The sequence below is a fragment of the Eptatretus burgeri genome, chromosome 13, assembly GCF_056783735.1.
Source record: "Eptatretus burgeri isolate ZD-2024b chromosome 13, Ebu_testis_v1, whole genome shotgun sequence".
In the NCBI taxonomy this organism is placed as follows: domain Eukaryota; kingdom Metazoa; phylum Chordata; class Myxini; order Myxiniformes; family Myxinidae; genus Eptatretus; species Eptatretus burgeri.
Genome location: NC_140973.1, coordinates 47749316 through 47772618, shown reverse-complemented (window position 1 = coordinate 47772618; position 23303 = coordinate 47749316). Strand labels below are relative to the sequence as shown.

At 41.7% G+C, this 23303-nt stretch overlaps 1 protein-coding gene across 7 annotated transcripts in view; it reads left to right on the top strand.

The window, feature by feature from the left end:
• Positions 1-23303, top strand: part of LOC147014419 (dedicator of cytokinesis protein 3-like) — a 381754-nt gene that overhangs the window by 228006 nt on the left and 130445 nt on the right. For all 7 annotated transcript variants that reach the window (XM_085852361.1, XM_085852356.1, XM_085852357.1 and 4 more), the window contains 6 exons: positions 6887-7064; positions 9944-10041; positions 10384-10467; positions 10632-10732; positions 16390-16471; positions 16778-16936. In XM_085852361.1, the coding sequence (XP_085708487.1) occupies positions 6887-7064; positions 9944-10041; positions 10384-10467; positions 10632-10732; positions 16390-16471; positions 16778-16936 (702 nt within the window). The remainder of the gene's footprint in view (positions 1-6886; positions 7065-9943; positions 10042-10383; positions 10468-10631; positions 10733-16389; positions 16472-16777; positions 16937-23303) is intronic.

Here is a 23303-nt window from a genome sequence, read left to right as displayed (position 1 = left end):
AATTGAAGTCAAATAGAAATGACTGCAAGAAAGATTTAAAAGAACTACAACGAAGTCAACAAAGGGAGAAAACAAAACCACATGTTTGCAAAGAACCTAAAAAGATTCTACCGCAAACCAGGGAAACAAAAGCAAAACATATCAAATCTCCCCGAGAAAGATAAACTTGAAAATTTCTGGTAAGGAACGTACGAGGACCTAAAAGAAAATTAACAAAGAGGCAGATTGGATCCAAAATTTGGAGGTAAAACAAACATAGAAAGGAAGTGCCTCCAGTCATATTTAATGAAATTTTTTTTTTAAGCTACGAGCAAAAATGCCAAGCTTTCAAAGCCCAGGCCAGGATGGAATTCCAAACTTCTGTCTGAAGCGACTCATGCTCAACACAATCACTAGACTCGAGCTAACTTATCACTTCAACTAACTTATCCAAGGGGAGGAGGCCCTGGCTCAGTGGGTCACACAAGGTAACACCTTCCTTATCCCCAAATCTGAAGAAATCCAACTACTTCACAAGTATAAACCAATAACATGTCCACCAGCAGCATGCAAACTTCTGATGGGAATCATCACAGAAATAATGTACCACCACATAACACAAGAAGGAGGCTGAGACGCAAAACAAAAGGGATGCAAGAGAAGATGCTATGGGCCTATAGTCCACCTACTACTAAATGAAGCCATACTCAAAAATTACAACACGAGAAGAACTAAATTATCCACAGCATAGATAGACTACAAAAAAGCTTTTGATATTGTCCCACATTCAGGGATGGATGACAAAAGCATGCAATTGTGCAAGATCAACCCCCAAATAATCAAACTGATAGAGGAAGCAATGGAGCTTTGGAATAGCACATTGATATGACAGCAATTTCTCTACCCACCTTAAGGACCGGTCACACCTTGACGTTTTAGCCAACGTATGCCGATTTTTGAATTTTTTGTTATAAAACGCTGGCACACGTTGAATACGTTATGGGTAAGTTTTGATAACATTGAGAGCACGCTGAAAAACACTGCCATACGTCGTTGTACGTTGGCTTTAAACGTTGTACTTTTTGGTTGTCCTCAAATTTTTTCATGCTTGAAATTTCACGACGTATGCCCGCGTATGACTCACATGTTCCGCTACGCTGGCCACAGGTTGTATGCACGGTCTGCGATCGTTGTAAGACGTCAACACATGCTACTTGTAAGTTAATCATAAGTTGAGACACGCCGAGGTAATGTTTAGCGTACCCTAAACTTATTTCTAACCTATGATTAACGTGTTGTTGGCACGTTACGCGATCGTTGCCACACATTGACAGACGTTACTTTTAAGTTACTCATAGGCTGAAAGACGTCGGTATAATGGATCATCCTTGCTTCAGCGTCCACGGCCACGGCCAGGACACTTATTTGCAGCATTCTTCAAACTTTTCTTGGGCATGACGAGGATGTTCACACTTCGATGTCTAGCTTGGCTATGATTCCAATTGTCCATCGGCAGCGTCTATTTAAAATAGTCGAGTTTGAGCGTTTTAACATGTTCAGAAGAAACGCTTCAAATTTCCAAACCCCAGCGTCAAAAAACAAAGGCGAGTGACAGCAATTTAAATCGTTCATTGTAAACAATGAAAATGGCTGAGTGGTACCGTTTAAAAGTCGTTGAGTGTAAAAAAAAATCCAATTGTTGAGCGCAAGCGTCTACTTTCAATAGTGGAGATGCAGCCATTTAAATCGTTGTGTTTATCATTTAAATCGTTAAATCGTTAAACGCAAGGACGATCCATCATAACCCACACCCTCCCCCTCACACTCACCTACTACTGCCAACATGAACAAACTAATACTAATACTGATACTGATACTGATACTGATACTGTTACTGCTGACATGGACATCGACTCAAAAAGGACTCGAAAACACTGTTGGGTTCCCCTTTTATGAACACCATTTTTATATACCAATTCCCAAAACTGCTGGGAACACGTCTTTATATGGCAGTTGTAACCTAGAAACACGTTCATTTTTTTTTTTTGTCGACCGGAAGACGTCATTGGAATACGTCTACATACGTCGATGTGTGTTGGGACTACGTAAAGAATTGGTTCAAAGCACGTCAAACATAAGTTAGAAATAAGTTTCGCGTAAAAAAGACATTACCGCGACGTGTTTCGACTTATGAGTAGCTTATAAGTAGCGTTTGTAGACGTGTGTAAGCGTCCACATATCGTGTGTAAAACCTATCCCCATCGCATGCGGAACGTGTGTCATACGCCGAGTACGTCGTAAAATTTTGAACATGTTTAAAATTTCTTGACGTACTCTACTTACTACGACGTATGACAGCGTACTTTAGCGTTGTACTCATGTATACCAAACTTACTCATACCGTATTTGACGTGCCCCAACGTTTTAGACACATTTTTCTTCGGTCGGCATACGCTGGCAAGATCGCCAAGGTGTGACCGCGATGTTGACACTTCCATTTCTACGGCAGTTATGATTCGAATCGTTGTGCGTCAGCCTTTTAATAGGCTACGTCACGACATCGTCAGCGATGCGTGCAACGCGCTATGCCTAAGTTAGACTATCGTTGGGCATCGGTTGTGTAGGCCGACAACAGGTTCAGCATTCGTTGGTATAAGTTATCTATAACACAACGAAACGTTCTGTGTCCGTTACCAATGCGTTATACATAAGACCAAGTCGCTATGAATACGTCCGAGTCTTTAAAAAAAAACATCAAAAGTTCAATGTAAGCCAGCGTTTTACATACATTTTAATACGTTGCCATCGCTGGCTAAAACGTCAAGGTGTGACCGGGCCTTTACCCAGTCACACCCAGCTGTTCCTCGACTCTATGTCCTTTTCTCTTGACAAAGTGGGGAGCTCGCTGGATTCTGTGTCCTGACTCAGATTCTGCATCCGGTCCAGACGGCATCAGCTCATTTTTTCTGGTTTTCATCATTGATCTCTCCGACTGTCTGGAAAATCCTCTTTATCTCTTTGCTGATGACTCCACCTTCTGGTGTACCATCTGTCATCCCTCAGATCGGCAAGCAGTAGCCTCTTCACTCTGCAGATCTGGATAAAAATCACAAGTTGGTCTAACACGTTGGAATATGCCTTTCGATCTTGACAAATTTCACACTCTCACTATGTCTCTCTGAAAGGACCGTCTGGAACTCAACCCCCTCACCCCCATCTACTTTCTCACAAATCCTCTTGAAGAAGTCCTTTCATTCAAGCTTCTGGGTCTCACTATCTGCTATGATCTTTCCTGGGGAAGCCACATTTCCAAGGCGGCCCCCAAAGCCAGTCACCGACTGGGCGTCCTCCTTCGTGAAAAGTCCCTCCTTGGCACACCTGAGTTCCTGACCACATACAAAGCTTTCATCCACAACCTGATTGAGTACTGCTCTCCCCTCTGGGCTGGTGCTCCCGCCTCTCACCTTTCTCAGCTTCATGCTGTGGAAACCAAACCATTTAGGATCATTGGTATCTCCCGTGATGAGGCTGAGTCTTTGGGTCCCTCACTCTCTCACTGCAGGCAGGTCGGTGGTCTTTCTGTCTTCTATCGTCTCCTCTCCAGTCTCGGCCTCCTGCTTTGTCTGAGATATGTCCCCCCCCCACCCCCCCATATTTCCACAGGGCGCTCAAGGTCCGCCAGCAACCCCCTTCTGGTAAAACCACCAAAATCACGAATCACTGCTTACCTTCACTCTTTCATTCCTCTTTTTCCCCGCCTTTGGAATAAACTCCCACACTCTGTTCAATCCCACTCTCCCCTCCAGGTCTTCAAAACAGCTGTTCACCACCACTTCTTATCTTCTCCCATCCAAAACCACAATCTTTTCCTACCTCGTTAATTCACCACGAACCCACCTCCTTCAAATACCCTGCTTTCCTTCCTGAATGTCCCTGCAGTGTCCATCTTGTATCCCCCGTGTTCCCTGCCCCATCCCTCTCCCTTCCACAGATCTCCTCATGTTCCCCACTGTTTTGTCCTTCCCTCTCCCACCCCTCTTATCTCCTGCTCCTCTTTTTGTATGTTCTGTGTGTTCGCTCTCATACGAGCCTTGACATTGTATACAAAAAAACAAAACATCAAAATAGCAGGAGTGAAGATATGTTGCAGGATCTTCCATGTAGACCACCCTTCGCCGCTCCTAATTTTCCTGGCCCTGGTCCCACTGAGCAACCTCATTAATGAGCAAGTACATGGATATACCCTTATGTCAAATATGAGAATGTCCAAAGAGACAAGAAAGGTGATACTGTTGTGGGACCGGGTTTCGGTGACGAGCACGACCGCAAGGGGGAGCAGTAGTCGGCTCCACCGAACACCCGGAATTTAGGTCGTACATTTCAGATAAATCCGAAAGGTCACGGGTCCTTTATCGGACCGAAGATCGCCAATAGGTCGACCACATGGCGTAGGGTCAATTGCCAATTTCAATATACCTAAATACCCACACAGTCTAACTACCGGGGAACCACACCCTCGGCAGGATCTGCGCGATCTGGGCCATTACCGAGCCGGATCCGAGTCGTACCCCGAGCGGAGAGTACCAGAACCCTGCTGGCCAATTGCAAGATTACGGCAGCAACGGCCTTCCTCATCCCCAATACGCACCGTGGCAAACCAATGGCAGAAATGACAAAGAACGAGCTGGTACATTCAACAATAGTGGAATTTATTTACAATAATCGGGGGAGGGGAACACAGAGCAGAGTTATCACGAATAATGAAAGGTATCAAATATACAAGCAATTCCTCAAACAATTCTACTTAGAGACAGGGCCCACGGACACACACACGCACAAACAAATACCCCAGAAAGAGATGGACCTCGAGGTCTTTATTGCCCCTTCAGCTCGGAGGGAAGATGAGCTGAGGGAAGGGAACATGCTGGCTACCTGGCCGCGTTCGCGTGGCTGGACGTCCGCACCTTCCCAGAGCACCAGTCGCCAAAGAACGGACCAGGGCAGCCGAACCCAGAGGAGACGAGATGAGGTGATCTCCCGTGATGAGATGGTCGACCGCTTGTAGTAATGTGCCAGATGAGACGCCTCGGATGCGCGTGATGCAGTCAGCCGCAGACCCAGATAGAAGCGCTTGAGCAGACAGGACGCAATCATTAATCCTTTCTTCCGTTCTTCGGGGCGCGGTCCGCTCCCCCGTGGCCTGCTCTCATTGGGTGCACGGCGTGTCACAGCTCCGCTTTCTTGCAAAGGACCGCCCCGGCTTTTGGTCCGCTCGTCGCCCATTGGGCGGAAAATGACGCATACCCTTATTTGGCGCCAAGCCAGAACGAAACACTTCGTGACCATATTCGGTGCGAAATCCACGCCGCCTGGGATATGGAATTCCGCCCATGCACACGCCCGCATGCTGGCGAGCGCACGAAGAATGCTGTGAGCAGAGTGTTGTTGTAAAAGCGAACATGGGCATTGTTGTTATTGTTGGTGATGTAAAAATCCTATCTATAAAATAACTGTGCAGCGCACCTACACTTAATCACCCATTAAACATAGGACAGGACCATACCTAGAAACGTGTACTTACTGATATAACTGATCTATAGGACCTGGCTGTTGTGTGCAGTAAGCTTTCAAATTCGTAACAATACATCTACTTTACATGGATGATTTAAACTTATTTGCCCCAAACAACGAAAAATTGGCAGAACAACTAAAATGAGTGAAACAGTACTCTGACAACATTGAAATGGAATTTGGCCCAGATAAGTGTGTCAAGTGCACATTCTTACAAGGCAGACCAACAATTACGGACAACATAAAAATTGACACAAATACAACAATGCATGAGGGAGACAATGAAGCATCATATAAATACGAGCCCGGAGTTGAAGAGGGCCACCAAATATGTCACAAACAAATGCACAAAATAATTACCAAAGAATACCTGCATAGAACGAGGCTGATCCTGAAAACATACCTGATGGAGTACTGTATTACCAGGAATACCAGTATTCCCGTTTAAGAAGATAGGAGCATGCCAATGACACCAACAAATTACAGTACCTGATAGTACAGCATATTGTCAGCTAATGCAGTTTCATACTTATGTTTTGATAATTTTACCTCTTCTTTATGATATGGTGGAAAAGCTCAGATTAGTACACCCACACACAAGCTGTTAGTACACCCACACTACACCAAATGTCATAAGCAAGGCTGTGAAAATGAAATTACCTCCTTTGAATAAATTGACATCAGGTCCCACCATCTGCATATACAGTATTGCAATCACATGATGCTTCCTTGCCCTTAGGATACTTAACGCTTGACAGACATGTGATGTTTGCACAGTCTCTGATGAAGACCACCCAGTGTTCAAAATGCCAGGCCGAGACCTTGCCTGCCAAGCAACTATTCAAGTTGGTGTTGTCTTCAGTTTTGAATCTGCTCAACTGTCTTTTAAACAACATTAACCTTACACATTCACTGTTGGGTATCTGAAGTATTAAACTTACAATTAAAGGTCTGTGTCTGCTGCGGCATTCTCATGAACTGCGTGCTACCTGTGTTGTATTTGCTTTGCACTCATCAATTTTTCAGACCCACAATGGTGGTTAGAATCGTATAATCCACCATTTCAAAAACAGCTGGCCTGGATTTTCAGGAACGCTGAAAACCTTTGATAGCAATACATTTTTAGCTTGAAATAACCACATTTATTGTGTTTAAACTGCCACATTTTGGCAAGAAATCGATTCCTTGGTGAGCCAATTATACAGAAGTGAATGCCTTGCTCATTGTATGCTTACTGAACTACTGCATGATTGTTGACAATGATCATTGTATCGTTGTTGACCACAACATTTCACTTTGTTGGATGTGCTTTCAATGTTCTCCGTTGTGTTCACAGTGCGAAGATCCTGCGTGCCTAACAGGGGTTCCTTCATACCTGGATCTGCCAAGTTCCCGCAACGGGACTCTTTCACCAGCTATTTCTTGCTCCCCTGCTTCCAGTGTCTTCACTCGAAACTCCAAGGAGTCACTATGGATCAGCGTCCTATTGTGTTCCACAAAGCTGACCCAGAATGGTGCAATATGGTGTAGAAATGAATCCACTATAGCTCGTAAATGTTTATCCTGTTGAACTTCATCTCATAAATACATGTTCTAAAATGTCGAATTTCAGGCAACCCCCTGTTTTAAGTATTGCAGAGACTACCTTTCTTTGTTAATAACAATAAATACAGGGGATTAAACTATGCTACCTTAGGTTAAAGAACTTTGGATGAAGAAACAACTGTTTTTTCAATAATTAAACAAGTAATACGTGTCTACAACAACCATCCTTGACCATGTTGTGGAATGTCGGCCGAATCCCTCACTTTTTTGTTTCCTCCGTCCTCACATTTAAATCTTAATTCGCCTTTAAATCCTTTTTTTCCGCAACCACTTGAACGATTGACACAACATTTTCAACATCAGAACACCTACCCATAGATATTTATTTTAACAAAGGTACATGGTGTTGAAAAAAAACCTGGTGTTGGCTTCACGGTTAGAGTGGTGGCCTAGGATCCGAGGGTCCTGAGTTCAAGCCCCGTTGGCTGCTGAATTAACACCAGGGCGTTGGCTCAGCCTGTCATCCTTCTGAGGTCGGCGAAATGAGTACCAGTGTAGCAGTCAAAAAGGCTGCACATGAAGGGACAGGGTATTAACGGATTGATTAAATGTGGTATTGGTGTGGCATCGGCATGATGGGCCGAATGGCCTGCTCCTGCTCCTTAATTCCTTGTAAATCCTTGTAAATTCTTGTACATAATGATTGAATGTAAAATGGGGCCAGTGTTCCAAAAAGTCTGTTTTCTGTTGCCATGGGTCGCAGTGTGTTTCCCGTATCAGGAACTAGTAATAGGCGTCGACAACAATCCTCAATCATGTTGTGGAAGGTCGGCTGAGGCCCTCTTTATTATATATTTATTTTCTTTCCACCCTCACCCTTTTCACTTTTAAACTAGAATGGGCACTCGGTAGAGCGCATACCTTCGCCTCCGCTACTTTTTTGTTCTTGGCATGGGAGTGGGGGTAACAGAACAGTGAACATTTTGTTGTTGGTTTCATGCAAATCGGTTTTGATTTGACCGTGTTATGACAAAAACCACATATTTTGAAAGGTCGTGACCCCACTGACCTTTGACCCCCAACCGCTAACAAGGGTAATGACGTAATTGTGTCATGTCGCCCATCACAAGATTGGGCAATGAATTCTGAACATTTTGGCATCGGTTGCATGCCAATTAGATCAAAATTGACCGCGCTGTGGTAAAAATACGAATTTGACCTTTCCGTGACCTTGACCTTTGACCCGATCGTTCCCAAAATCGAATCAGATGTTCCTTGGATAATAACCCATCATCCCACCAAATTTCAAGCGATTTGGTTTCATACTTTCTGAGTTATGCGAATAACAAACAAACACACACACAAACATATATATTCACAAATAAATAAATAAATACACAGCGACCAATACATAACCTTTCGCAGAATGCGAAGGTAATTATTTTTCTCTGCAACCGCTTGAGTAACTGACACAGACCTTTCAACGTAGGAGTGCCTACCCATGGAGAACATAGGCTGAGTTTAAAACAGTCATCCATGAGACAGCAAGGGCTGCTTTTGGGGAGAACAGATCATCAAATATTGGTTTGAATAAAATGCTGACGAGCTATTACCCCTCATTGATGAGAAGAAAGCAGTATATTGAGTGAACAACAAGAATCCAACATATAACACCAAAGTAAAACTCTGTCATTCAGGGAGCGAAGTACAGAAAGCAACCCAACACTGTGCAAACCAATTCTGGGACAAACTCTGTGATGACATCTGGACAGCTTCAGACACAGAAATCCTGAAAGTCATGTGCAATGGTCTGGAGAAAGCTTAATGGCCTGCTGTCAAAAAAATTGCTCCCCTCAAATCCAATAGTGGTGAGATAATCATAGATAGAGGCCAGCAGATGACTCCATTGGGTTGAACATTATTCCCAGCTATACTCAAAAGAAAGGAACACCACCAGCAAGGCAACAGACCAGATTCCATGCATAATAATCATGACAGAATTAGATAAGATGCCAACTGTAAAAGAACTGAGCAAGGCTATTGACTCGTTGTCAAGTGGCAACGCTTCGGAAAAGTACAGTATCCCAGGTGAAATACTAATGTGCAGGAAAGAAAGTCTCCCCCACATCTTCACCATTTGCTCCTAAAGTTTTGGAGGGAAGATGTACCACAATATATGTGAGATGCTAACATCATGACATTGCATAGGAATAATGGCAACAAGGCCGATCTGTGAGAAAATAAACTTCTTCGGTGACAGAACAATTGGATATAAAATGCCTGATTCATCTTTCTCGATTGCCAATGCTGTGTGTGTGTGTGTGTGTGTGTGTGTGTGTGTGTGTGTGTGTGTGTGTGTGTGTGTGCGTGCGTGCGTGCGTGCGTGCGTGCGTGCGTGCGTGCGTGCGTGCGCATAACATTGGCAATCGAGAAAGATGAATCAGGCATTTTATATACAATTGTTCTGTCACCGAAGAAGTTTATGTCCTCACAGGTATACAACTCTATCACGTAACATCTTGCAATTGACGCTGTTTGCATTTGTTATGTCTTGTGTTGGAGCTTTCGTTTTAACATGAGATTCTCAAGGAAGCAATTAAGAAAAGTCTTTCGGAAATGCTACATGTACACGAAAGGATTTTGAGAAATTGCTATCTGTTAATCAGATGTTTGATTTTCCACCCTCGGGTGTTTGTCATTTCTGGAATGTTAAAAAAAAACATTTCCCAAAGACTAAATTTTGATCACAGGTGTTGGAAACGGCGCTGAGTTGACAATGGAATTTGGATGTTAGAGTTTCGTCGTGTTTTGTTTTCATGAAATGAACACCTTGTTTTTACCCCTACAGAGGATTTGCTCGCTTTGCTCAAGTGGAAATCGCATTCCGAAACCATCCAGGACGTCCTGGGTAAACTGAGACAGGTCAAAGGAGAAGAGATTGTGAAGGTAATATGTTATCATTTTCTAGATCAGCAACACAACCAATTCCAAACTCCTAAACTCTAGCTTGTATGTTATTAAGTAAATCTTCATGAGATCATTTTCTTCAAATCTATTTTACAAAACCAGTGGCATTTCCACTATTCTCCACTCCCCACTAATGGCAAATTTCCTCTGCTCTAATATATAATTTTTATATAAAATATATATATCTCATTTTTTTTTTAAATAAAAATTATATATCGGAAGAGAAGATCATGCATTTACACATTACAAACAGGTAATTTTAACTTTAAGAACCATTTCTCTGAAGAAGAGACAATTGAGAATATAAAATATTTTCTGTAGTTCCTGCAGGACATCCTGGATGCGCTGTTTGCTATTCTTGATGACAACACAGAGAAATACGGACCTCTGGTGTTCCAATCACTGGTGAGAAATTCTTCTTCGCCCATCAGCTCACCTGTCATTAAAATTTTGTCGGAGAACATAATGTAAGCCATCTTCCAGAATTTATTCAGATGCAGATACGAACCCAGCACATGTCACCAGCCAGTGTTGGAAAAGACCAAATGGCATTTCTTGCTTCGTTACAGGTTTTTGTCATCAACCTATTGAGGGCCACCAAGTTTCTCCACTTTAAACCTGTCATCGATACGTACATCAACAAGCATTTTGCTGGAGCTTTGGCCTACAGGTATTGACTACACTTCTGATGCTCCATTCATTGACTTGGTGCCATTGCATTTTCCTGATCTGCCTGATCTGCTAAACCAATTAGCGATTTCAACTTTTTTGCCTCATAATTGTCCAATTTAATGCTGAATATTGATTGATTGATTAATTAATTAATTAATTAACTAACATTTTCTATTTGCAACTCTTGTCTGATATAACAAAAACATTTGGGGATGTTTTGGGGTGTTTTCATGTGAATGGCCAACATCAATGTTATTTAATTGCCTATTTCTTGGCTTTAAATTATAAAGCTATTATTATTATTATTATTATTATTATCATTTCTCATTGCCTTCAGGGGGTGGATTCTTTTTCCTTTGTTTGTTGTTTCTTTCCTTTCCTGTCTTTCTTTCTTTCCAACATTTACAATCCCACATCATTCCTTCATTTTTTGGCATTTTTACCTTGGTTTACTCCACCCAGAACCAATATTTAAGATGGGGGGACCTTGTTCCAATGCATCCATGACCCTTTTTTTTTATAATTTCGGCCCTGTTTTGATATTACGGTGTCAAAGATGAAACACTAACAAGCCGGTAGGTGACATGGGTGGTCGCTAGACTAAGGCGAATTTGAAATATGTAGATAAGAGAACACATCAGATGGCATTTTTGCCGTTTGTTGTTCCATATAGGAACATGACAAGCAACTGTCCATTCATCATTTGTATTCGATTCCCTAACCCTACGTTAGGGAATTTCAACGCGAACGTTGAGGTGAAAGCATATAGTAATATAATTGCATACTAGTCATAGTTTTTGATGAATCGGGCTGAAATTTTTTGACAAAGAGGTTGATTATAGTGTGCATAAAAGCACCGAAGCCGATTTTGGATTTTCGAAAAGAAAAATTTTCGGATTTTTCATAAATTTCAAAGTCCCGTTGCGAGGCAACGGTGGTGTCCATAGCAACAGTGCTCAAAATCATACAACTAGATCCTGGTATGAACCTACCAGTCAAGTTTCATCAAAATCGGTTGACTCCTCTGGCCTCCAGAGCTGTCCATTGCATACAAACAAACAGACAGACATGCAGACAAGCGGGTTGGCGGACATGGGTAGTCGCCTACCCAATAGAACCTGATGCGATGGGCCCGTTCGATGGGGAATGACCTGAGGATTAAGCACAAGAAAATTCATGATTCTAGCTTCAAGGATTAATGCTGCAGATTGTTTTTTTGTTAAAATACCCCCACATTTAGAGGTTTTTCGGCCGTTGCTAGGCAACGGAGGGGTCCATAGCAACGGTTCTTTCTCACACATAACTAGGATATACCATGAACCTACCATACCAGTTTCATGTATATCTGACTCATAGTCTCTGAGATATAACGAACTTCGTTTTTTTATTGTTTTCGACCAGGGTTCATTCAAAGTCTATCTTCTCCGACAGTTTTCATAGGATCCGGCTGGAAATTTTTGACAATAAGGCTGAATGTACTGCCCACAGTCGCTCGTGGCCCGATTTTTGATTTTCGAAAAAATAATTTTGTAATGCATTTTCAAAAATTTCAAAGTCCCGTTGCTCGGCAACGGTGGTGTCCATAGCAATAGTTCTCATTTGCCACAACTCGGTCATGGTATGAACCTACCCACCATGTTTCATCGAAATCGCCATTGTATTAACAGAGCACTGGACTGAACTGACAGAAAGACAGACAAACATATCGACGGAAAAACTGATAATAAGGGTAGAACAAATTTCAAAAAAATTTCAATTTTTTTTTTCTTTTTTCGACTGGATCGACTACCCAACAGACGGAAACCTGAGAATAAGGGTAGTCTTGCGACCACCCAATAATTCGACATGTTGACTTTCCATTCTGTTGTATTTGAGTCAACATGTTGAAATTTGGCACAATGGTGCTTTTAAACAGCCCCTATAAGGGTGCATATAAAATAATTGTATTCATCGTTTTGGGGATCTTATCAGGGTCAAAGGTCAAAATCAGTCACAAAATTAAGATTTTCGCATGCTATCCCTTTCTATTTCACCAATTGCAGCCAATAATTATGTACCCTTGGCAAATTATACAGTGTGTGACATCCGTTCTGGGTAAAGCATTCTGGGTTCAACCAAGATGGTGGCCAATATAGTCAACTGTACTGTTGAACAGAGCTGCACCCTTAGGTTCCTTTGATGGAGAACATCAAATCAGCTTAGATTGGTGATGCATGTCTTTCATGTACTTGTGTTTAAATCATGCAATGAGTTAAATAAAAATGGTCATGAATTGGTGATCGATCTTGAGCATTCTCACGTGCAACCAAGGACTGTCACTCAAACAAACATTAAACATGTTTAACTGCTAATTTTGGAGAATTGTGAACTGGACATGAAATTGCACACAAATTTGGATGTGCCAACTGAAAGTGTGGGGACAATCATTCATTCTCTCTTGATATTCAATAAGGCATTGCAAGGTGGACACTGAAAGACCTCGTGTTTGAGCAAAAGGCAACTCACATGACCATTATAACAAAATTAATTGACTGATCTATATATTGGGACCATACTCTGTACAGAGTATTGGTGCTGCCAAAGCAGTCTCCTGGGCTATTGGGCACAATCCTGGATGGGTCACCATTCCAATGCAGGATACTTGAATGGCTCAATCATCCCAGCAAGCTGGTACTCATTTTGCCAACCTTGTAAGAATGACAGGCTGAGTCAACCCCACCTGGTATTAATTCAATAAAAATGCAGGATTTAAACTCATGATCCTAGGATCCCAAGCCCATTACCCTAACCATTAAGCCAACACCAGGCATATGGACTGATACAGGGAAAGAGCTGATTTATTGTATGGGATTGCAACTTGATGAGACTGAGGTCCATCATTTCCTGCCATGAAAGTCAAAGTAAGCCAGCATGGAATGGAGGCATTCTTCATCCCACCACCAAAAAAACAATCCAGGTTCATCCATCAGCCAACAAGCTTGTGGCAATAGTGTTTTCACAACATAATGGTTTAATCCATGAGGAATTTATTGGAGTTGGAAAAAAAACATGAATGTACTGCACTACTTATTTTTTTTATTTTTTTTTGTATACCTTGTCGAGGCTCGTATGAGAGCTAACACAACTCACAGCAAGGGGGCATGAGACAAGAGGGGCGGGAGTGGAAGGGACAAAACAGTGGGGAACAGACACATTAGGTGAACTTAGGAAGGGAGAGGGATGGGGATGGGACGGGGAACATGGCGAAGAGAAGATGGACATTACAGGGACTTTCAGGAAGAAAGCAGGGGAATTGAAGGAAGTGGGCTTGGGTGGATTATAGGGGGTAGAAAAGAAAATGAAAAGTTTGCAGACGATGGACAGGTATGCTGTCTCAGAGTGTGACTTTACTGCATGACAATGGCCCATTGCTACTTGAGTGGAGATTGGTTGAAAATTTCAAAAGAACGCTTCCCACACTCCAACTCCGAGAACCCTTAAAATAATATTTAGGTATCATTAATGTTATGATTGATTGAAGACATCAAAGTCCATTTTCAGAAATGGTTATATAACCTGTCGCAAAGATTTCCAAGCATATAGCATCAAAATGCTGCCACTTCCATGGGACAAGTTTATTTGGGTCACAGGGCATTACATTGAGAAACTAGAACGGCATTCGGTAGAGTGCATACCTCCACCAGGCTGAACACTTTGCGTTTTGTATCCCACTGATAGGCTGGATCTGCATCTGGGCCTTAACCAAAACCTAATTGGCTTGTTCTTGTCACCTAACCAACTCATCTACCAAGTTTTGTTATAATCCGTCCACAGTGTTTTGAAATATCAGGCTATATGTCGTTTTTGTCCCTATCTTTCAATGGTGAAGAATCGCTTTTAAAAAATTAGTATCTGGATCCGGATCTTCACAAAAATCTAATCAATTCACCCATGTCACACACCCAACCTGTCCACAAAGTTTCATCCGAATCTGACTATAACTCTTTGAGATATCCTCCTCACAGACAAACAGACAGACAGACAGACAAGGGTAAAAACATAACGTCCATCGGTGGCAGAGGTAAATACGTTTCAGCATTCCCCCTGTAGTTTTAATTTTGTTGAATAAAATGTCCACATAAACATTAAATTACCTTTCTATAATAAGATAGACGCCACAAGTTACAGTGACCTTATCCAATAATTTAATGATGTGCGTGTGCATTTGGCTCAGATCCACACAGCGCCTGCTGTGCGGCAGCCACGTAGGAGACGTCTTTGCAGAAAAGCATTAACTTGCTGTTAACTGTGGTTTCTCAAGTTAAGAGAAGAGATACAAAAGGACACCTTAGTTTTACACACCATGTGGTACAATGAAAATACTCTATTCTTTCATGTTCGCTGTGCGAGGTGCACACGCACTACTTTGCATGCTCATTGCAAGAGGTGAGATTATACACCTTGCGTTATTGTCCTCCTTAAGGTACAAGAATATACATTTTAAAACATTATCACACTACATCATATACCACACATTAGGTAAATCCAGCACCTTATAAAAATCACACCATTTTTTAAGTTTAATATGAGTCACTTGATATCAGCATTTTAAGACTGATACAGCACATGAGTTCACTGTGATTATTAGGGCTTCAAGCATGACTGAAACCCTATTGAATTCGTTAGTATTATTAGGGTTTCAAGCATGGCTGAAACCCTATTTAATTCGTTAGTATTATTATCATTATTAAAGGCGTTTTATGTTCTACTGACCGATTTTGTGGCGGATCTGGAGGGAAAACTGTTGGATGAAATTGAATGAAACTTAACATGATAATTACTCACCACCTGAAGTTTATACTATGAAACATTTGATGACGTAGGTCACGTGGTATGGCGGCCATATTGGATTTTATCCAACACCTAAAAACATCTTCTTCTCCAGAAGGGATAACCCAACAGCCTCAACCTTTTGCACACTTGTCCGATATTCCATGGGAATGTTAAGTTGTTAATTTGGTCAAAATCGTTATTTAATTTATTTGATTTTAAATGATGCCGATTCGCCTCATTAAATATGCAAAATATGCAAATGAGAGTTGAAAAACTTTAATGATAGATTTAGATAGTTCATAAACAGGGGACTCCAAATATGTTTATAGCATGTCTGGATTTGACCCCAGTGAGGCCCCAGAGCCCCCCAAAGTTTAAAATCACCCACTTTTGACATGTCGTAAAATGAGAACTAAAGAAGATAGACATATAGTGACCACACATTCTGGAAGATATTTTAACGTTCTACAAGTTCGCCATTTACATTAATATGCAAATGTGGAGTTATTGGACTTTTTTGGGGACTTCAAAAATTTGTCCAGCCTCGATTTGTCCAATGTGAAGTTTCTTTCTTTATCATGTATTGCTATGGGCTTTTCAATCCTTCATTGATATAACATGAGGGACCCCGTAGCTGGACCCCATTGCAGACTTGAACTAACTTTCTAACTCGGAAAACCCATATCATGTGACAGGGTGATAGTGTTGAAATTTGTTAAAATGGAGGCATGCCTTGAAGCCCGGGATTACTGGTTTGCCAGTTTTAATTTTCTTTGTTTTTTTTTATTATCCAGTGCCGACCTGTATTTCTGACTTGCTTATAGCAAGAATGTCCTTTTGCAGAGAGTTGATGCGCTGCCTAAAGTGGTACCTGGAATGTGCGGCTGATGGGGTAGTACATGGAAACATCCTGGAGGTCCTCCAGGTACACACTGTTTACTCACATTGCTTTTTGCTTTGGCCTTTCTCTATTCATTGCTTCATATACATTACAAAGGCATGTTTGGGATTTTTATAAGGTGGTGAAGGAAGTTGGAGGAAAGATGTGGGGTCCAGTTGTATATGGGTCATCATATGTGCATAATGCAAATTACAAGTCTCTGTCCAAAGCCTTTGAGAAATACTCATTAAAAGTATTAGTAAAATAAAGGTGTAATAATGCTTTTCCCCCAAAAAGAGATGAGGGGTGTCTAAATCCCGTTGACACATCTGCTTATGATCTTTCCGACAGGCATTCGAGTACCTAGTGAAGTTCATCATCCAATCGCGCTGTTTGTACTGCCGAGCTACCGGTGGCTTTGATGAAGAAGGATTCTTGATTGATATTCGTGAATTATTCGGCTCCATCAAACTCATCATTTTACAAGAACAACGGGACCGAGACACAATGGTAACACCATCAGAGGGAACCTCTGACTCTTTTAATCATTGGCTGTACCATTTTCCTTTTTCCTCCATCAATCTGGACTTCAAACATTCCTACACCCCTTCTGTAAGGACCGAAAACAACATTCTAAAACCACAATCCCTACTCAAAACCTCTCTATACTTCATCCCCCCCACCCCCTCTCCTTCTGTAAAGACTGAAACCACATTCCTGAAACCATAAAACTCCAAACCTTCCTCGACCCTCCTCCTGCAATGATTGAAACCGCCATCCTGAAACTACAGGTTTTTTACATTTCCTCTTTTTTTCACACAGACAAGTCTTTCCTGGTTACACCATTTGTCGAGTCACATGTTAAGACCAATTTCTTTTTCCACAAGTTCTTTATCTTGTTCATTTCTGGTGCAAAATTACAGAATTCATAACCTTGATGAAGTCTGTTTGATTCAGATTTAATATCTTCTTAGTACATCATCCTTTTCAATGTAATTCTCCCCTGCATATACACTCACTAATTTAACTTTAGGCATTTGGTTTTACTAAACAGGACCAGGACTGGTTTCAGGAAAACAGCACTAACGTGGCAGGAAATGAACCAGTCTGGACAAATGACAAGGAATCAAACCCTAAGTAACAATCGCATGGTGATGTAAGTTAGCCTGGTGTTGGCTTAGCAGTTAAGGTGGCTCACTTGGGAGCTTAGGGTCCTGAGTTGAAGCCCCTGTCAATCGTTGAATTAACACCAGGTGTGGTTGACTCAGCCTATCATACTTCTGAGGTTGGTGAAATGAAGACCAGCATACTGGTAATAGGGTCACTGCATCAGCAGCATAGCTGCGTCCCTAACCAATGATGCAGCCAGCAGCCACAAATGAGAGAGAGAGAGGATGAGGATGAGGATGAGGATGATGTCAGTGTATGCAACCATACTGTAGGTTTATCGGTCCCAATAAAGTTGCCATTCAGTGTCTGTCTTGGTATATGACACATGAAATTTCTGCAAAAGATCTTTGCTTGACAATATGATTAAGCAAGTATGAACATTCTACAAAGTACTTCCACTCAACCTTGAATTAGCAACTGATTGGTTCATTCATTCATTTACCATGGTTTATACAGAGCATAGATTCTGCCGAAGCAGTTTCATTGGATCGGGGGTTACAATTATGAATGGGTCGCCAGTCACCACTCCAATGAAAGATACTCTACTCGGTGGGCAGAAATTTGTAATCTGTTCAGGGTGCCAGCGATAACTCACCTCCTGTTTGTAAAGGACACTGTGACATATGTAACGTCCATCAACTAATGGCGGTAGACTGGACACCTAGTTTAACACCCATCTGAGGAACGCTGCGTTGATGCCTCTCCCTGCCTGCAGAACAACAAAATGGCAGTTTATAGCCGGGTCGAGATTTGAACCTAGGCTAGACAGCTCAGAGCTATGTACACATACCTCGAGACTAGGCATGGGCACCCCACGGCCCACAAAACGCATGCTTTCCATGATGTGATTTTGTGCAGCTCGAGGTGCGATTCAAAAATTCTATTTAATGCGGCCTGTGCCACGCTCTTACCACCTGGAGATCATACCGAATCACACACGCAGTGCGTCTTGCCATTACGTCATGTTGTTAGTCTAGTGGCATCACTCATTCAGCCAATGCAGCCATGCGATCGTTACGAAGCTGCATCTGATCATGGTGACCTCGGGTTAGGTGAGGAAGATCGGTGAAGAAGGCCGGGTGTTGGCTGAAAAATGAAAGAAAAATGGCTGAAAGAGTTGTACTTCGTCGAACAGAAAGGTTCTTCCGTGTTTTATATGCTTGGAGAGTGTCACGTGTTTCAAGGAGTACAATCTCAAGAGACATTCCGACTCAAAACACTCGACCTACAGTACAACAAATTTGGGGTACAAGCACCGAAAGATGGGATACAGAAATTTAAAAATATTTGACTTGGGAAGCAGATGCTACTCAAGAACATGAAGGACAACGCTGACAATATTGTCCGAGCCAATTACGTTCTGTGTCACAAATTGGCCGAATTTTCAGAACCGTATTCCCAAGGTAAGTTTGTAAGGGATAGTATCAATGACATTATGAAAATACTCTCCCTGGATAAGTGTAAAGAAGTGGAGAAAATTAGTCTCTGTGATGAGGGAAATTGATGAAATTGCAAATGACATCAGTACATCTTTGGGCAAGGAGGCGTCAGATTTCAGTGCTTTTTCGATAGTTGTTGACGAAAGCTCTGATAAAACGGATACAGCCCAACTGGCCATCTTCATCCGAGCAGTCGATTATGAGTTCAGTGTCAATGAGGAACTACCAGCCCTTCAATCAATGAAAGGGACGACGACGAGAGAAGATCTTTTCTCAGAGGTGAAAGCTGCATTCGAGCTCAAGTGGGAGAAATTAAGTGGTATTTCAACTGGCAGGTCAAAGGCATGGTAGGCTCTAACACTGGCCTAGTTGTGCGGGCGGATTAAAGCAGAGATCACCGATCGATCCTAAAGAGCTGACTGCCTTTCACTGTGTTGTACCCAAGGCGAACCTCTGCTCCAAGGCACTTGATTTCAAGCATGTTATTGGCCCAATCATTAACTGCATCCATTTCATCAAGTCTCAGGCTTTGAATCATTGTCCGCTCCGAGATTTCCTTGTTGACCTGGATTCAAATGAGGGAGATCTCCTCTTGTCATTTTGACATATGCTGACTCAACAAGGGTAAAATGTTGAAACGACTCTATGATCTCAGTGATGATGTATCAACGGTCATGGACATGAAAGGGAAGTCAATGCTGGAATGACAAGATGAAGAGTGGCTGATTTGGCATTGCCCATCAACATTACGCCACATTTCAATGACTTGAACATCAAGTTGCAGAAACGAGGCCAACTGATTTACGAGTGGTGCAACCACATCAAATTTTTTCAAACCAATCTGTAGTTGTGGCAAATGCAGCTACAGTGAGAGGAAGCATCTCACTTCACAACCCTACTCAAAGTCCTTAGGAACGGACTCCCAGGCAAAAGAAACAGAATTGCTTCTGAGCTTGATGGCTTGACCCAGGAATTCCAATCCCTTTTTTCTGATTTCAGAAGAGAAGAAACCAGCCTGAGCATCTTCTCTGCATCATTCCTTGTTGATGTTGAAGGCTCTCCAAATCATCTACAGATGGAGGTGACAGAACTACAGGAGGACCTTGATCTGAAGTTGAAGTTTCAAGACAGCAGATTCAATATTTTTTATGGCAAATACTTCCCAAAGAACAAATATTCAAGTCAAACAGCATTTGCACTGAAGATTTCACTGTTCAGCTACACTTATGCATGTGAGCAGTTCTTCTCAAGCATGAAGTTCATAAAGTCTAGCCACAGATCCACGCTCACTGATGACCATCTGGAAAGTTGTCTGAGATTCGTGATTTCAGATATTTCTCCAAATCTTGAATGCCTCCTGATCGGCATCCAAACTCGATTAGAGATGGACTTCATGAACTTGGAAGTCTCTGCTTGCACTCGCATATTCTGTCACATATGTCACCATTCTTGACAATGACAGTGTCTCAATTTTCCATCCACTTTCTGAAGCACTGTGAGTTGAAGTTTTCACTTTTTGGTTGCAATTGGTTGAAATTTTCCAGGTTTTTGTCTGTAAATTTTTTCCTGATCTGCTGAAGTTCAGTTAAATATCATCGGTGCTGCTATAATTGCAAGTGTTGTCCATTGTTCCTACCACACCTGCTCATGCACCGAGATAACATTATTTTGGAACATTATTTTCATGGATGGAGGTCATTCTCTCGGGAATGCGGCCCATCGGCATATACCAAAATATTAGTGTGGCCCATGACTCGGAAAAGGTTGCCCATGCCTGCTCTGGGCCATTCATCCAGTGCCAACTGTTCCAGAAGAAGATTTATTTTTGGTGAAAGAAATAATGACAAGACATTTTTGTGACTCCCGGGTTCTCTAAATTTGTCAGCCATGTGAAAGCTTAAAGTAAAGAAAAGAAACTTGCTCTTTGCAAAAAGTTTGAACTTTTAAAGTTTCTGAAAATGTCCAAAAAAAAAAGGTTTTATCTGAGTTGTTAGTGAGTTGTTAAACTTGAGCAGGAAAATGTCATGGCACAAATTTTCTGATAATCTCTGCTGCAGTCAGTCGATAATGGTGCGAACATCCTTTGCTTTGTGCATTGAATGGGATTTGTACACAAATGCTGAATTTTCAGTTGATTGCCTCCATTTTGCACATGATGAGCATTGCCAATTGTCTGTGGTCTAGTGTTGTAGAAATCCATCGTTGCTATATTTGCTACCATACGGCGTAGCATTTTTCTAATTTACCTCTGTATAGTGAAGACGTTCACCGAGTAGCAGTATGTACCATGATGGTGGATGAGTTCAGTGAAGCTCAGTACGGTATAATAGTTGTGAGTTGAAACTTCTTTTCAATATTGCATCACTTAGAACTGCTGACCTTACGTCATCGTGATTTATATAACCTCAAGATAAAACTTCAGGATAAAGTAAGTTGTTATCGTTATTATTGTTATCGTGTGGTTGTTGCTTTTAATTACAGATATTGATTCAACTCTTAAAAACTGCAGCTTATTCGTCACCTTTTTACCTCATGGAAACAGATGAATGGCATGTTTGAAACCGAATTATCAGGAGATCGCCATCATTTCTAAACACAGCTGTATATAGCTGTATCTCCTCTATCCTTCTTTCTTTAAAGTCAATGCATTTATCCATTTTGCTTATTATTTCTCTGACCTATTCGCCATGCGCCTTTGTTTTGTAAAGAGCTTTTCTTCTTTACGTTGGTCTTCTGGTGGTTATGCAGATCGTAGTCGGATTCCTTATATCTAAAAATGAAGGCAATTGATTTCTAAATGTTAAAAGCAATCTGAAAATAGTTTCTAAACAGTCTTGAGGTAGAGAATCCGAATTTTCATGTTGACAACGCTGATTTTTGGGGGAAAACCATTTAATCAAACTTGCTACCTGACATTAAACGTACAAATGTTGGCCTGTCAAGTGGCTAACATCTTGTTAAAATGGTCGAGGGACACCAGCGAGTATCTTGTATCACCGTTTAATTGATTGGCATGTCAAGTTTGGATTTGGTTCCCATTTTTCAAATGGGTCCTAAATCAGATAAAATCCTCCCAAAAAATTCAGCGGACAAAATGGCAACAAAAGTCGACCATGAAAAGGGACAATGTCTAAACATGTTTATTAGATCACTAATACTCACAAGTTGCCGTGTCCACATGGGATTCCAAACGGGGTACGGATGACGGCGGCAAAAATGCAAATGGAATCTTCTGTCATCAAGCTGGCAAGCTGGGAGAAACAATTTGCATTTATTGCCACATCTGACGCAATTTAAATGCTTAATGGTGGTGAGGTGCTCCATTTGAAAGTGTATGTTTGATATATGTAGCTTTTTGTTGCCTATATAGGGTCCGTAATAAAAATTGTATTGGTGTCAAAGCCAGTGACCAATTGTAAATTAATAGTCGGATTAGTTTCATATGTGTAGTTCACTTATAATATGGATAAGGTGGCCATTCAGGTCCATTTTTTTTAGAATGACTGCCGGACACATGTACGTGCCATCAGCACGTATCAGCCACGTATTAATGCCATCAGCTGGTTGTCAGACTACATGATCATTTGGAGTTTATGGACCAACGACAGCAAAAGCAATTCGGAGTGCCTCTTATATTTAGTGGGGTATGCAGGCTCACAAAGACAATGCCATTGTTCTAACACTGCTCATGCTTGAGATGTACAAGGAGACACTGAATTTGGAAACACGGGTTCAGAGGAAGTGTGAAAGATTCTCAATCAGCAGTGGAATCGAATGCAGTGAAATTCACACAGAACTGAAATAAATGCACTAATAGTCACAGATGTACTCAATTGTCACAATCAAAATGCAAACGCCATTCATGTTTGCAGTGAAGTACATGGAAATGATCCGCAGAAGTAAGAACTATGCGTTTGCCACCAGAAATTGAGACTGTCTTGGCCATCCAGCAGCATCAGAAGAACCGTGCAGTGATCTATTTTCACAGGACACGATCAAGTACATGCGTATGATGCCACTCCACAATACATCACGGTACGCATTCCAAGAGTCCGGTCATGAAACCTGGAGAGACCTTGAGTCGGGAGATATTTGTGTCACTAAATCTGACTTGCCACATGTATCCATTGGTGTGGATCATGCAGGTGAGCAAGAAAACAAAATCCTCAAGGTTGTTGGTGGAATTACTAGCATCACAAGCAATGAAAATGCAAACAATCGTTACTGCTTCACAGCACCCATTATCTCGAAAATGGTGGGACAAATGG